The sequence below is a fragment of the Poromitra crassiceps genome (assembly GCF_964638095.1).
Source record: "Poromitra crassiceps genome assembly, chromosome: 5".
Lineage (NCBI taxonomy): Eukaryota > Metazoa > Chordata > Actinopteri > Beryciformes > Melamphaidae > Poromitra > Poromitra crassiceps.
The window spans coordinates 49,299,413-49,313,671 of NC_139642.1; the positions used below are offsets into that span (position 1 = coordinate 49,299,413).

Consider the following 14,259-nt stretch of genomic DNA (forward strand, 5'->3'; position numbering starts at 1 on the left):
ATTACTCTGAGCGCCAAAGCACAACAGGATGTGCAGGAGTTTGTCTATGTGGGCAGCAAGGTGACGACAGAGTCACACGGTGACTGTGAACAAGAGATCAACACCACCACGGCTCAGCAAGGCAGCCAATCAAGCCTTCGTTATGATCTACCAGCCTCAGCATCCACACAAAGACCACCATCTTCAAAGGGAAATGTCCTCAGCTCCTGTATGGCTCAGAGTGCTGGAAGACCACCACGATATTCCATAACTTCTCCAGGAATTTCATGACCGTGGGAACCCTGTTATTCATTTATTTTTATTTTTTATTCTCCATTTGTAGGCTACTTTTTTTTTTACTTTATTAATAGCCAACAGTGTTGGGCAAGTTACTTTCAAAATGTAATATACTACATATTACTAGTTACATTCATTGTAACTAGTAACTGTCAAGTTACTTTAGAATATTACTGTCTGTGTAGAGTAACTCATTACTTATAACACTACTTTTGCATTACTTAAACCAAAATAACTGCAGTAGCAGAATGACATCGCCGCCCCAGAACCATCCCGAAAAATAATTTAAACTGTCTTCAAGTCAGTGTAAACCATTCAAAATTCTAAATGTTATTATTTTCCTTTGTTATTGTCATCTATAGTGGTTATTTGCATAAAAACACAGGAAATGATTGTATCTTTAAATATGTGCTTTGATAAATACATAAAAAGTAACTCAATTTGTAACTAGTTACTTGACAGAGTAACTGGTATAATATTACTGAAATCCTATAAGTAATAAGTTATATTACTAAGTTACTGCTAAAAGTAATATATTACATGTAATATGTTACTTTTGTAATGAGTTACTACCCCCAACACTGATAGCCATTAGCCAAGCATACGTGTTACAAGCAACACTATATTGTTTGAGACCACTTTAAACCGAACATGTTACAGGCTTGCCGATAACGGTGTCCATTCCGTTCATTTATTGTGCATGTAAATAAAGTTTTCTGAAACATAGAAGGGTTAGGGTTGCAACTTTTTTATTGATGAACATTAATTTATACAACAGAATCTTAGGTAGGTAGAAAAGAAACATTTAACACAATTGGCTGGAGACCCATAATCCCCCCACTGATGACACTCTGATACCGTCTTAATGCCAGGAAGATATATGAAGGTATAGGGGAGGTCTGTGTCGTAAAGCCATTACACTCACACACATGCATGACTCACACTACAGATCTGGCGGCGACAGCTCAGTAAGCAGACAAATTGGGTACTGACACGAGTCACAAACAAATCACTGTTCATGAATGACTCCAAGGGAGTGATTTATTTCACAACCAATTTGAAATTTAAATCAAACCCATTAGACAAGACTGAATAAAGCTCTCCAGAGACTCGTCTAAACACTCTTCGCCTCACCAACTTTCAAATTCCCAGACTGATTCATTGCTGAATATTCAAAGTTCTCCTGCTCACTCCGTGAATTCTCGTGTGACTGTCTGGATCAGACGAGGAAGGTAGCATTTAAGTTGCTGTATCAGATTGCCCATTGTTTAATCCAAACCATCCATTCCCACTGAAGACTGAACACAAAGTCCACAAACTGCCTCACTGAAAATTGCATGAGCCACCTCACACCAGATCTCCTGGCCGGTTCATATCCGTATCACCACTAAGACCAGCAGCAGAGAAGTCTCCAAGAGGGCCTTCCATTTAATGGACACCAAACTGTGATGACAGCCACACTGTTGGGAGAGGAGCCGGAGACGTTTCATGGCTCTAATCTGCCTGTGGTCTCCATCAAAGGAGCTCGCCTGTCTGATGTTGGGGGCAGATCTCTCTCTGCTTTGTCAGGCTCAACAGTCATGGTCAACCCAGACATACCTGAGGCCTTTCAGCTGACTGAGGGCCTGGTATGACCAGGAGGACCACGCTCTAAACAGCCAATCCCTGAAAGAGACAAAAAGGTCCGCAGGCAGCGGCGCAAGGTTCAAATGGAAAACACTGAGCGACGTTAAGGATGCTGTTATAAACTACCGATGATGTCATGTCATGCCCAACAATCGTCAAGTAATGTCATACCCAGCACCCACTGATGATGTGGATGACATGTCATACGTTGACATGAGTTTGGTCACAACCACAAAAAAGTGCGCCCATGGCATACGCTCTCGTCTCCAAGTCTCCACCGTAGAAATTGAGCACGATATTGTGAACCCAGTATCGTGTATTGTATCGTGAGTGAGGTAAGCATCTCATCACACCCCGCATATGATTTCACACTGTGTACAGTGGATCGTACATTGCGGTGATTTTACTGACCGTTGAAATATCAACAGCTTCATGGCAAACTCAATGTCCAAAACCCGAGCTAAAAACCCACCTACTCCACTGGAGTACAATGTAGTCCTCCTCACACAACCCCAAAGACCCACTGAGATGTTGACATGCTAGGTTTTTTTGACTAATTTGAACTGCCTCTGTGTATGAAATGTGCTATACAAATAAACTTGACTTGACTCTATGGAAAACAGCAATAATTTAATGTGAATGAGAAGGAATTGTGTATGACTTCCAATTTACTTCAAAATGATTTGGCCTCATACTTAAGCTTGCCTGAAATTAGCCTGCTGCGAGACTGATGGCTACAACAACACTGCCAGTTTCCCTGGCATTTTAGGATTACTGTGAAGAGGCAGCATGGCAGGCTATGAGACGCCTCTCTCTCTCTCTCTCTCTCTCTCTCACACACACACACACACACACACACACACACACACACACACACACACACACACACACACACACACACACACACACACACACAGAGCAAGTTGGCAGGGCTGAGTTTGGGGAGGCAAAATCAATGTCTCCCTTGAGGCCTATACATAGATAGATCTCTGAAAAACTGAGGAGCCATCAATTGTGTTCTCTCCCTTTCTCCTCATTTTAACTGCCACTTACACAGGTCTGACAATGGCCCAACTCTGATGCAGGGAAAATAAGATATCTCTCTCTCTCTCTCTCACACACACACACACACACACACACACACACACAGAAGTAGTGTGTGCAAAAATAAGCACCCCTATCTATAATTACACAAAAACACCACCAGTATCACTTGGTGTTCTCATTAATCCCCAAATAGCAGCAAGTATGGGTGGGCGTTGCTGGGAGGAGCCATGGGAACAACAATTATGGAGATGTCACCTAAAAATAATTTTGATATTGATGAGGAATTCAAAAACTGTTAAATCTGTCTAAATGCAGCTTCCACATACTTCATATTTTTAAACGTATTTGAGGCATATTCTGTAGGCTACATGTGACAACATGCAGTTGAAGGAGAGACAGGGGGATATATTTAGCCTAGTGTTGGTGCTGCGCACGACCATGCCCTCTCCAGAACCTCAATTCACACAGAACAACAGACTAAACTCAGTCTTCAGAACATGCAATCAAAAGCCTTCATAAGTTGCAAGCATAGACTGTGAAATTATGATTGCAACATAATTGCTTGAAAATGACAAAGCGCTGCGGTATAATTGACACATTGCAGGGCGTTTTGAATTGCCTGTGCGCCCGTGGCGCGCAATTACTGGCGAATGTGAACATTAAACAGGTGAGATGGGCGAACTGGGACCCATTCCCGCCCCAGTCTCACACTCACACCCACAGTTGACCGGATCGATCAAACCACTTCAGATCTATTTGTATGAATACACAGATACAATAGGCTATTATGTAGGCTAACGTATTCACCTGTCGCATTTTCACCAAAACAATTAGCATAGCCTACATTTACGATTTGAGATTTGACTCCTTAAAAAAAAGTGGAATCCTATAATAAATTCTGGAAGTGGTGACATATTCATGATTGCCGACTATAAGATAGTGCTAACATTATATTGGAATATTATTAGCCATAATGTGATAAAACCATTAAGTAGGCTAAAGGGTCTTCATAAACTGGCTTGACTCCCTGGGGCGCTCCAACATGCATCTTCATAGTTAGGCTATTAGGCTATTACGGGGCGATTAAAGTGAGTTTTTCGTAAGCAGCCTTATAAAATCGCAGGCTATCAGACCCTCGTGTGTGACAACTGTTGCTCAATAAGCGCAACCTGTTCAAACAATCCATGCATGTTTCCTCAATTTCCTACCGCTGTATTTACACCGTCTAACATGTGGACACGACCATTGGAACAGACCATTTAAAAGAATCAAACAAACTTACATGTTTCAGTTCTTGCATGCGGTCTTTCATGGTTCTCTAGTTATTAACGTTACGACTCTTATTAACCGACAGTTGTCTTTCTCTGGAAGAGGCGGAGTGGAGACGGGGACAGCCAACCGAGGCAGGGATGTGCGTCTGCGGGCGAGAGACGGTGATTCTTCCCCGTCCGTCGTCTGGATGATGGGACCACAGACCCGGGTGACGAGCAGAAAAGGTGAGGCGAGGCCTTTTGTTAACCCTTTCCACACCTCCAAGTTCCCAGCCAATCCTCACTAATTGGTATTTTATTTAGGTGCTCATTATCCAGGTTGTCTGTTCAGGTGACGTGAATCTAGTAGCAAGTAGCCTATGATTCCCGAAAATTATAATCATTAATATGGCTGACTGAATTGCATCGGATCTGGTTATCGATTGAGCAGGTTGTGAGATAACGCCCACATGAGCTGTGATGGTTTGGAGCTGTGCTTTTGTTTGTGCAAAGTGAGTGCACAGCGACCTCTGCAGGTCACACGTGGTGCTTCATATTCCCAGTTTCACACTTTGGAGCTGGGAGATTACCTTATTATTATCAACATGACTTTACAACATGACATAACCATTGTACAGTTATGTTCTATTCTTCTGGTGAGAATAATTCTATCTGAAGCACTATACACACACCAAAGAAGAGTCAAGTTCTCCCATTCGCCCAAGTGTTTACATGAAAAACACTCTCCCTCCACCGCACGTCTTTACCCAATTTTCCCCTTGTGTTTGATGTCTATGTATGTGTGTGTGCTTGTGCCTTCTTAACACATAGCCTACTAACAGTTTGTATCATCACTAACACAGCTACATACATGTACATGCCATATATCCAATCTCTTGGTGCAGCTTTTGTAATATGGGGACAGTGCCGGTGTAACCAACGCATTTTTTAACTAAGGGGGGGTGGGGGTAAAAAAGAAGAAGAAAATAATGCCCAAATTTGTGCAAATGCAGATGGATTTAATCAGATGGGCAGACATGATGAATATGACATTTGATCATCTATCAACTTTCTTTAATTTCATGTGTCTCTCAACAACTATTGGAAAGCCACTTGTGCCGTCCAATAGTTATGGAGTAACCTTGTTAGTTATGGAGATTATCTCAACTGTGTTTTTTTCTCATAAAGGTCCGTGGTTTTTCTGGACAGCGGGCAGTCCATCGGTGTGTCTAATCTATACACATTCACAAGGTCAGTTCCTGCCTAATTGAACAGGGAGACCGCAATCTTGTGAACATTGATTCATTTCAGAGAAATATGGGCAAACATTTCACAAGGCCAAATATAAAGATGATTGAGCATAATAGCACCTCACTCTTTCATTTCATCCACTTGAATTAAGGAGGTGAAAAAATTAATTAAGTCCAAACATTCGTTGGCGACAGAGGTGTGTGTGTGTGTGTGTGTGTGTGTGTGTGTGTGTGTGTGTGTGTGTGTGTGTGTGTGTGTGTGTGTGTGTGTGTGATGTTGCAGCCAAGAGCTAATGATGCTGCATGAGTCAGAGCTAGAAATGAGGTCTTCTTTGGCGTCCGGTGTACTTTGTGTCTGCCCGCACCTCCCTGCAGACACAGACACACACACACACACACACACACACACACACACACACATCTAATTAATCAGAGGTCATATTCAACGTTACAACTTCACTACCTTACAATATTCATACCCATTTTCCCATTGTCGTCTAGAGAGTTTTACGAGACATCCATGTACATACCGGCCCTGTCTTCTTCTCCTCTCCTTCTTCTCCAAGATCCAGTCTTTTCCCTTCTTCACAGATTTGCCCTTCATGTTTTTGAAGCGGGATCTTCACGAGTAAAGAGAGAGAGAGTTTCACATAGCTGACCATCTTATTTCAAATGCACCTCATTGTGTGTGTGACAAAACACTTCCATCACGGTGTTACTGTTTGTGTATTGTGTGTGACCAGGGGGAGAGATACGAACATTAGTTATGTGAAAGGGAGGAAAATCTGCCTGGCAGGTTTTTAAGTCAGGCAGAACGACGACCCTTTGTTATGTTTCTCTAGGTCCTTCGGCTTCACCAAGGCAGGACATGAAGGAACCTACGCTTATCAAAGCCAAGACCACTTTACTGCTCATCCATACATACATGGTACGTTTAAATGGGTTTGTTTACATACGCACACCAATAATGAAATCTTAATCTGGCTTAGGCAAAAGTCCAAGTAAAGCAAATGTCATCGCAATGTCATGAATTAGTCAGATTATCGTGATCAGAGTAAGCATGACTCAGTTAAAACGTCTACATTTCTGCTCTGTACGTGGATGTATTTGGCCGTGGAAACAATTATTAAGCTGGATTTCATTCCGTTTTTAAAACATGTAAATGTGCCACATGGTTGCAGAGCAAGCTGATGTGTTGTTTACACCAATTACACAATGGCAGGTGGTGGAGTGAAGTGACTGCATGCTAACTCTTCCTTTCAGCGGATGAAATTAGCACTGCATCAAAGTGTGCTGTAAGCACATCAACGAAAACAACAAGAGAAGAAATCACACATTTTTCATCTAACTGAAATGGCCACAGGCTAGAGCTCATTATAGCACATCCTTCTCTGAGTGAAGTAACAAATCTATGCAAACCCTTCATATTGAAGCAAATTGCACTGCTACAAAACATGTAAATACTTTCAGCTTTCATTTTACCTTGATTGACTCACTTGCAATGCACATAATCATACTCGCCCCCCCCCCCCCCCCGCCACACAACACAACAAAACACAACACAACACAACACACACCTCTAAGGTGAAGCATAACGGTGTAATAACTGAAGCTGTGTTTCAATAACTCAATAACTGTGCAATTACTGTCTCATAGCTTTGCTTATATAGATCGATGAACAACTGTGCAATATCTGACTTATAGCCTTGTTTACAATCTAGTGTGGTTTACATATACTTAGACTGTATATAGGTATACAATAATTTTTGATTTTATTCTTTCTTGTATACACATGTATAGCAACCACTCTATATCACACTTATTGAATATAATGTAAATAGCAGTTAACTTGCTTTATATAACTTTGATCGATGTCGTCGTTTGTTTGTTCATTTTAGCTTGTATGCATACCTTTCCCTTTTCATGTCTAAGTACATAAAATAAAATATAAAATAATCATAAAATAAATCTGCTTCTGATACTGATCAAATGATGACAATCTGATTATTCACAGTATTGTTCCATATAAATACGCCCAGGGTCTGCCTAGTGTGAATATCTTTTACCTTTGTCCTGAGTACTGGACCTGGCTTTGAACACCCCTTTCTGACATTTCTGATCCCAAACCCTGAAACGAACAGACAGAGATGGAGATCACGATGAGGCACAATAAGAAAGGCAGACATCGCAAATATCCACTGCCAATCGGCCTGTTCCTTACTTTGGGGAGGGCTCCTGTTACCCCGGCAAACAGACACAGGAAGAACCTGGAGGGGAAAAAGAGAAGCCAGGAAGGTCATGATGATAAATTATTCAAAAGACCTTAGATGTCAATTTCTGATGTAATAATTTAACATCGGGCAAATCTAATCAGCAGGGTCATCAATAAAAAATGCCACCCTGTTCCAATTATCCTTGTGTTGCAAGTACATTAATAATTCCACAGGCTATTAAAAAGGAAACAACTGCAGATGCCGATAGTTGAACATGGAAAATTCAATCCCCCCCTCTCTGTACAAGACTGACTTTTTAGCCTTGCTGCTGTTGGGATAGTCGACCACCATGCCTCCACTGAAGCCTGCCCTCATGGCCTGGGATGTGATCAGCTCAAGCTGCAGAAAAAGAAGGGGAAGGCTGAAGGTGAGCAAAGGAATGGAGAAAACTCTCACCCCACATGCACAGAAAAATGATGAAGGAAGGCATTTTTCACCTGTTCCGAGTTCTCTGGGTAAAGCTGGAAAACGGCACGTGCGCCTCTGGACTGAAAGACAAAGAAGTGACGGAGTGACGTGAGTAAAGGAGTATAGATTTACTCCGGAGTCCAAAAAAAATCTTTCACTGCTTGTCAAAAGAATCAAAGACAATGATATCATCTTACCAGAGAAGAATAAAGTGTACTGAAAAAGGTATAGAGTCTCTTGGGGGGACTGTGTGTCTTCTTGTCCGCATTGCAGAGCCACTGTAGGGCCGAAATACTGAAAGTGTGGAGGGGGGAAACAGTACAGAGAGGGGAGAAAAAATGAAATGAAATAAATATATCTGAACCGTTTGGTTTAACCAAATTAACAATTTTCTATAAGCATTTTACAAAATGTGGCAGATGAAAATTTCTGGTACAGTGCTGAAGCAGGAAGTGACGTTCACTTTGGCGCTCTATACACAGGTATGTCATGTTCTTCACCTGATGCAACCATCGAAGGTGCCGGCTCGGAAAGGCATCCCTTGGCCCATGTCCCCCAGAACGAGGTCTCCTTCTACTTCCCGCTCCAGCGCAACATCTGCCACAGAGAAGACATTAACTACTGGTCAATGAATCACCAATGTCTTTGTTGACCTAAATGTCTAAACTGCATTTTTGACAGTGCGTTTTGAAATGTTTGCACTTGCAGGTCCTGCATAATACATTTGTTTCTAAAATCGCATCTCAATTTCGAACTTTGCTTCATCAGAAGTGTCTATTAACTCCTTATTATAGCCGTACCTCATTATTGCAATATCATTTAGGGAGCTACTGATCACACCCACCTTCATGAGCTTTATAATCTGCAAAACGTTTTGCAGAATTGCCACATTTAGCAGTAAGACTGAGCACTCAGTCCTTCTCTTCAATCAGCTCAAGATCCTTTTAACATAAATAAATACCAAACTCCTGTTTTTATTTTCAACATTTTGCATCAGCCTGCTTCGCTTCCCTTGTAAAGCATTTTTCCAGCCGAACAGTGATACACAACTATAATACGAGATATGCCAAATGTTCCTCCCAATGTTCCATACGGGCTCTGTCAATTCTCTATTAAAGAGATCCGGTGATGCTCCCCGCTGTCAGGTGAAAAGAAGCGGATGACAACTGCGCATGTGTTGGAGGAAGCATGGTGCTAGTCTACGGCTCTCCCCAGATCAGCAGAGGATGGAGCAGCGACTGGGGCAGCAGGGGAAAATTGGCCAAATACAATTGGGGAGAAAATGGGGCAAAAATCAGAAAAAATTATAATAATATAGAGAGCTTATATGGGGGGCTCAACTATGGAACAGTTATATTCAAATTGCATTTCAGTCTATTTCTTTCAAGAATTTCAAATATAGGACCTGTCTGATAAACCAAACTTATACAAACTGATCATATTTGACTGCCTGTCTTTGGTTCTCTCTCTCTCTCTCTCTCTCTAGTTGTCTGAACACAAGTGTGCTTCAGTACATGCTTGCACACACTCGCATGCACATGTAGTAGACTCATGTATACACAAACTCACATATACACCAAAGCACACACACCCTCATTTCATTCGTTTATTTTTATTTTATGTCTTTGATTGATTTATGCTGCATACTTTATGTTTGCTTTTTGACCGTATGGTTGCGGGTTACATGACTTTTATTTTTGCTTATAATGATGATGAGGTGAGATTCCTTCCTTCTTTCTAAATCTCACCTGCACAATTTGCTTCTTCTTTTACTGTTCTTTTTCAGATTTTTTGTTTTTATCGTGCAAATAAATATAAATCTGAAAAATCTAAGACCAAAAATGTGTGCGGCAACAGCAGACATCAAACTCACCCAACATGGCAGTGCTGATGTCGACTCCAACCCAACAGTGTCCCTCCTCTGACAGATAGTCTCCACTCAGCCCCGAGCCACACCTGAGACAGAGAGACAGAGTCACCTGTGTTGTTCAGCGTCTTTATATTTTCATTAGAACTGGAGCTATCCGTTTCATAAAACTTACTAACAAATAGCCACGTCCTGTGTGCCAATGGTGACATTCAGATAAATTGAATCTCAAATACTATCATTACCTCCAACATGGCTCTCTCATAGTCACTCTATTCAATTTGTAACAATAGTAAATACAACCACCACCATGTCCCAAGTAACTCACTTACCCCACATCCAGTAGAAAACAGGGCTGTCCCTCTGGCAGGTTCAGAAGCTCTACAGCTCTCTCCGACATCTGGCTCTGGATCTCAATCATTCGAGAGCTGAGCGAGAACAAAACATGCAGAGATTTTAATAGCAGAGATTTTAATAACATTTCATGTCCGTCCGTCCGTCCGTCCTCCCCCCACAACTATGTGAAATGTCTTCATGTTATGTCTGCTTTCCCTCTGTCATCGTGTGTTGGTCTATGTCAAATTATGTGTCCTAATAATAATAATGATAATGGAATGGTGTTGTTTGGATATACTGTTTGAGTCTGACTGGTTGTGGAAATGAAGTTCCTCTTTGAAAAATAAAGCATGAATTTAATTAACACTTTTACACAATTATATTTAAGTAACACCAATTTAATTTAAGTAACACCAGCAGGTTCTACTTTTAGTAGACAGCATGCCGAAGTCAGATTTGAAACCGGATTTGGTAGATTAAAAAACATAATAAATCCTTCTTCAGCTAGCACTCTGTTAAAACTAAATAAAATCACATACGCATGCCATTCTGCACTTGTCAGTCACGAAGTCACTTATCAGCATCATCAAACCACACTCAAGCATCAAGCAATCCCAGAGTTATTATGTGATTTCATTAAATGAAATCACATTCAACATAACATCCGGACTCACTTTTGGGAGTATTTCTTTGCTTCGGCTTCGTTGTAGAACTGCAGTGATGAGAGCAGATCAGATCAACATTAAGGTACGCCACACTGTTTGGAAGCTGCTTTTAATATTATATTCAACTAAATTATCGTTTCTAGCAAAGAGGTTGAATTATGCTGTTATGCATGAAGGGAGCTACGAATGATAGCTTGCTAGTAAGCTCTGTTGAAACTCCTCAAGTCTATAAAGTTACTGATAAAACGCCAAATGTCACTGACCATTTCGGGAGGGGCCATGTGTTCAGGCCTTCGACCGGACGCCATGCTGTCAGTAGCTGTGTATCTGTACCTGAGGGGAAATAATAAAAATTAAAAACAAAGCTAGATGTTGTTCACGACTCCACTCCACACATGTGAGGTGCCGTGACGTCATATGTCCGCGACAAGAAGAGTTCTGCAATATGATTGGTTCAATGTGATATCTACTTCCCGTTTACATTGCCTCTGATTGGTCCTATGCATGGATGTATTAAAAGAACGTTGACGTGTTGTGTTACGTAACCGGATGCACCCAGTCGTCAGCTCGTCCCCATCGATGTCATCGGCGCTGCCAACGGGAAAATGGCAGAGGTCAGTCAGAGGCTGGGGAGCGGAGCTTACCGGTTTTCTGCGCTCAGAAACACCCAGCAGAGCCGCTCCCTCCGCGGCGGGGAAAGTCCCGGAGCTCTGCTGACAAACTGCGGCCTCACCGGCGCCCGGTGCTGCGGCGAGAGCGAGGAGGACACGGGTCTGCGCGAGGAGGATCAGTCGCTGTCAAAAGGCAAGTCAACACAACGCACAGCCGAGACTCAACTTTCTAGACAACTTGGAAAAAGTGGACGTGAAAATGGTACTTCATCTGCCGCATGTAGGGACTTGGATGCATACTCTTTTGTCAGAGTGGTGGAAAGCAGAGAGAGGCTGCAGGCTGATGGCACACCGCTCTACCTCTCACCCAGAGTGCAGCCTCTGCTCCAGGCCAGCCCGCTGGGTGGCAGGGTGCCCCGCTGGAGGAGACTAGCTGTCCTCCTGGCCGCTGTGCCCCCCGAAACCTTCAGCTCGCCTCAGCAGCTCCGACACTTCTGCACTGTTGTCCTGACTCTAGCAGAGTGGGGACCAGAGAGGCAGAAGCGTGTGATGAAACTCCACTCCGAGGCCCTGCTGCACCTCTCTACCACGACTAGATGTTACAGCTGGAGGGGTAACAACAACAACAACAGCAGCACCAAAGACGCCACCCCGCTGTACCAGAGCAAGACAGCCTACTACGACATCCTCAACGTGTCCCCTGGTGCCACCCAGTCGCAGATAAAGACGGCCTACTACAAGCAGTCCTTCATCTACCACCCGGATAAGAACCCGGCCAGCAAGGAGGCCACGCAGCGCTTCTCAGAGATCAGTGAGGCCTACAGCGTGCTGGGCAGCATCGGCCTGAGGAGGAAGTACGACCGTGGCATCCTGAGCCAGTCGGACGCCCAGGGCGCGGGGAGACCCTCCTCCAGAGAGGCCCCAGGCCGAGCCTCAGAGCCCCACCAGCAGCAGCAGCAGCACCACAGAAGCAGGCGTTTCTCCCAAAGCGGGGGGAAGCCCATGTTCGATTTCGATGCCTTCTACCAGGCCCACTATGGGGAGCAGCTGCAGAGGGAGAGGGAGATGAGAGCCAGGAAGCAGTACCTGGAAGAGAAGAGGAAGCAGGAGTACCAGAAGTGGAGAAAGGGGAAGACGATGGAGATGACTGTGGCCATGCTGCTGGCCATGGGCGGGATGATTTTTGTCAATCTCATCAGGCCCTGAGATCGAAGCAGCAAAGAACATGTCCCCTCTGAGGCGGGCTGTTATGACTCTCAGGGTGATGATACCTCAGACTTTCTTGCTAGTGTTGCACAATTTTTGACAGTTACATTTAGTGCAGCGCAGACATAAACATGCCTGTTCACTGCTTTTTTCTAATTGTTGAGATTGAACCAGGGATGCAATCTAGTCACCTTTTTCATCCCGAAAGAGGACACAAGTTACGTGAAGGATTTCCGAGTGGTTTTGTTTCTGCCCTGATATCTGTCACCTTTTTCACTCTCCATAAGTTTGCATCCCTCGATTGAAGCAGTAGATGGGCTTGTCTTGCACAAAACTTACTCTATACACGTGCATGCGCACGCACGCACACACACACACACACACACACACACACACACGACACACGTCACACACACGTCACACACACACACACACACACACACACACACACTCACAAGTTGTTTCTACAAAGTAAACAGCTGAACTTGTTGATTTCCTCATTTGGAGATGTATAGGATTTGAAAAGCACCCAATTGTAAGGGTGGTAAGACATTGTAGGCCTACACCACAATAATCGAAAAAAATCATGGTTATTCCATTCAAGGCTTCAAAACAAGAGCTTATTTCAATCATGAGAGAGAGACTAGAATGAAAGTTCACAATAAATCTCCACATGATTGAAATTAGTCTGAGACTACACTTAATAGACATCTGTTCTATTCATATTCTAATTTATTCCTGTAGTTTGAATGTAACATCACTTGACTGTGTAACATCATCCACAGTAGACTGACATCACAGACTTGTAAAGGTTTATTCCTGGCTCTGCTTGGCTACAAACCTTAAATATTTTCTGGTTGATTTTCCAGTAGAAAAGATACAGTGTAGGTCCAGTAATATTACAGTTAGTAGTTCTAATCTTACAGTACTACTATAATAAGGCGGCCCAGTTCCACTCCGTGGGTCCGCTCTGCGGCGCACAATTGCTCAAGTGACATCACTGATGACATCCCAATTGCTCGCATAGAGTGAAATCACTGATGACAAGAATCTCCACAGTAGGGATGCAGCGGTATACCGTTTGAAGGTATACCGCGGTTTGAAAACGTCACGGTATCAAAACCACTAAAATTTGCCGTCATACCTTCCCCACGGTATCAGCTGTTTCCCCAAAACAAAGTGCCCAGGTCGCTTGCAGAGTGCAGCTTACGCGGCCCCTCCCCCTGGCTGCATGCCTACCTAGACTAGAGCACAGTAGAGAGGAGCCACAAGGACTCCCCTGAACTTTCCCCCATCTAAAAAGACGACGTCGGCTGTATGGGAATATTTCGGCTATTGTAAAAACACAAATGGTCCGCAATACCGTGAAACCGTGGTATTTTTGTCCAAGGTTATCATACCGTCAAAAACTCATACTGTTGCATCCCTACTCCACAGTCTACTA

General features: G+C 43.2%; 3 protein-coding genes across 3 annotated transcripts in view; 1 reads left to right on the forward strand and 2 right to left on the reverse strand.

Annotated features, from left to right (window-relative positions):
* Nucleotides 1-4,261, reverse strand: part of stx1a (syntaxin 1A (brain)) — a gene marked incomplete at both ends in the record, with an annotated part of 75,980 nt that extends 71,719 nt beyond the window's left edge. Inside the window, one exon of the mRNA XM_083637470.1 lies at nucleotides 4,232-4,261. Coding sequence (XP_083493596.1) covers nucleotides 4,232-4,261 — 30 coding nt within the window. The remainder of the gene's footprint in view (nucleotides 1-4,231) is intronic.
* Nucleotides 4,262-5,680: 1,419 nt separating this feature from the next.
* bud23 (BUD23 rRNA methyltransferase and ribosome maturation factor) lies at nucleotides 5,681-11,386 on the reverse strand. Its single transcript, XM_083636388.1, has 12 exons — nucleotides 11,262-11,386; nucleotides 11,008-11,045; nucleotides 10,330-10,425; nucleotides 10,004-10,086; nucleotides 8,631-8,727; nucleotides 8,328-8,424; nucleotides 8,160-8,210; nucleotides 7,976-8,061; nucleotides 7,671-7,716; nucleotides 7,516-7,577; nucleotides 5,980-6,069; nucleotides 5,681-5,818 (listed from the first exon to the last, which is right to left on the reverse strand). The coding sequence occupies exons 1-12, from the start codon at nucleotides 11,304-11,306 to the stop codon at nucleotides 5,764-5,766; spliced, it is 846 nt and encodes a 281-aa protein (XP_083492514.1). The 5' UTR covers nucleotides 11,307-11,386; the 3' UTR covers nucleotides 5,681-5,763.
* A 217-nt stretch (nucleotides 11,387-11,603) lies between these two features.
* Nucleotides 11,604-12,938, forward strand: LOC310776563 (uncharacterized protein; the record flags this gene model as incomplete). Its single annotated transcript, XM_083636743.1, has 1 exon — nucleotides 11,604-12,938. The coding sequence occupies one exon, from the start codon at nucleotides 11,604-11,606 to the stop codon at nucleotides 12,813-12,815; it is 1,212 nt and encodes a 403-aa protein (XP_083492869.1). The 3' UTR covers nucleotides 12,816-12,938.
* Nucleotides 12,939-14,259: the final 1,321 nt, after the last annotated feature.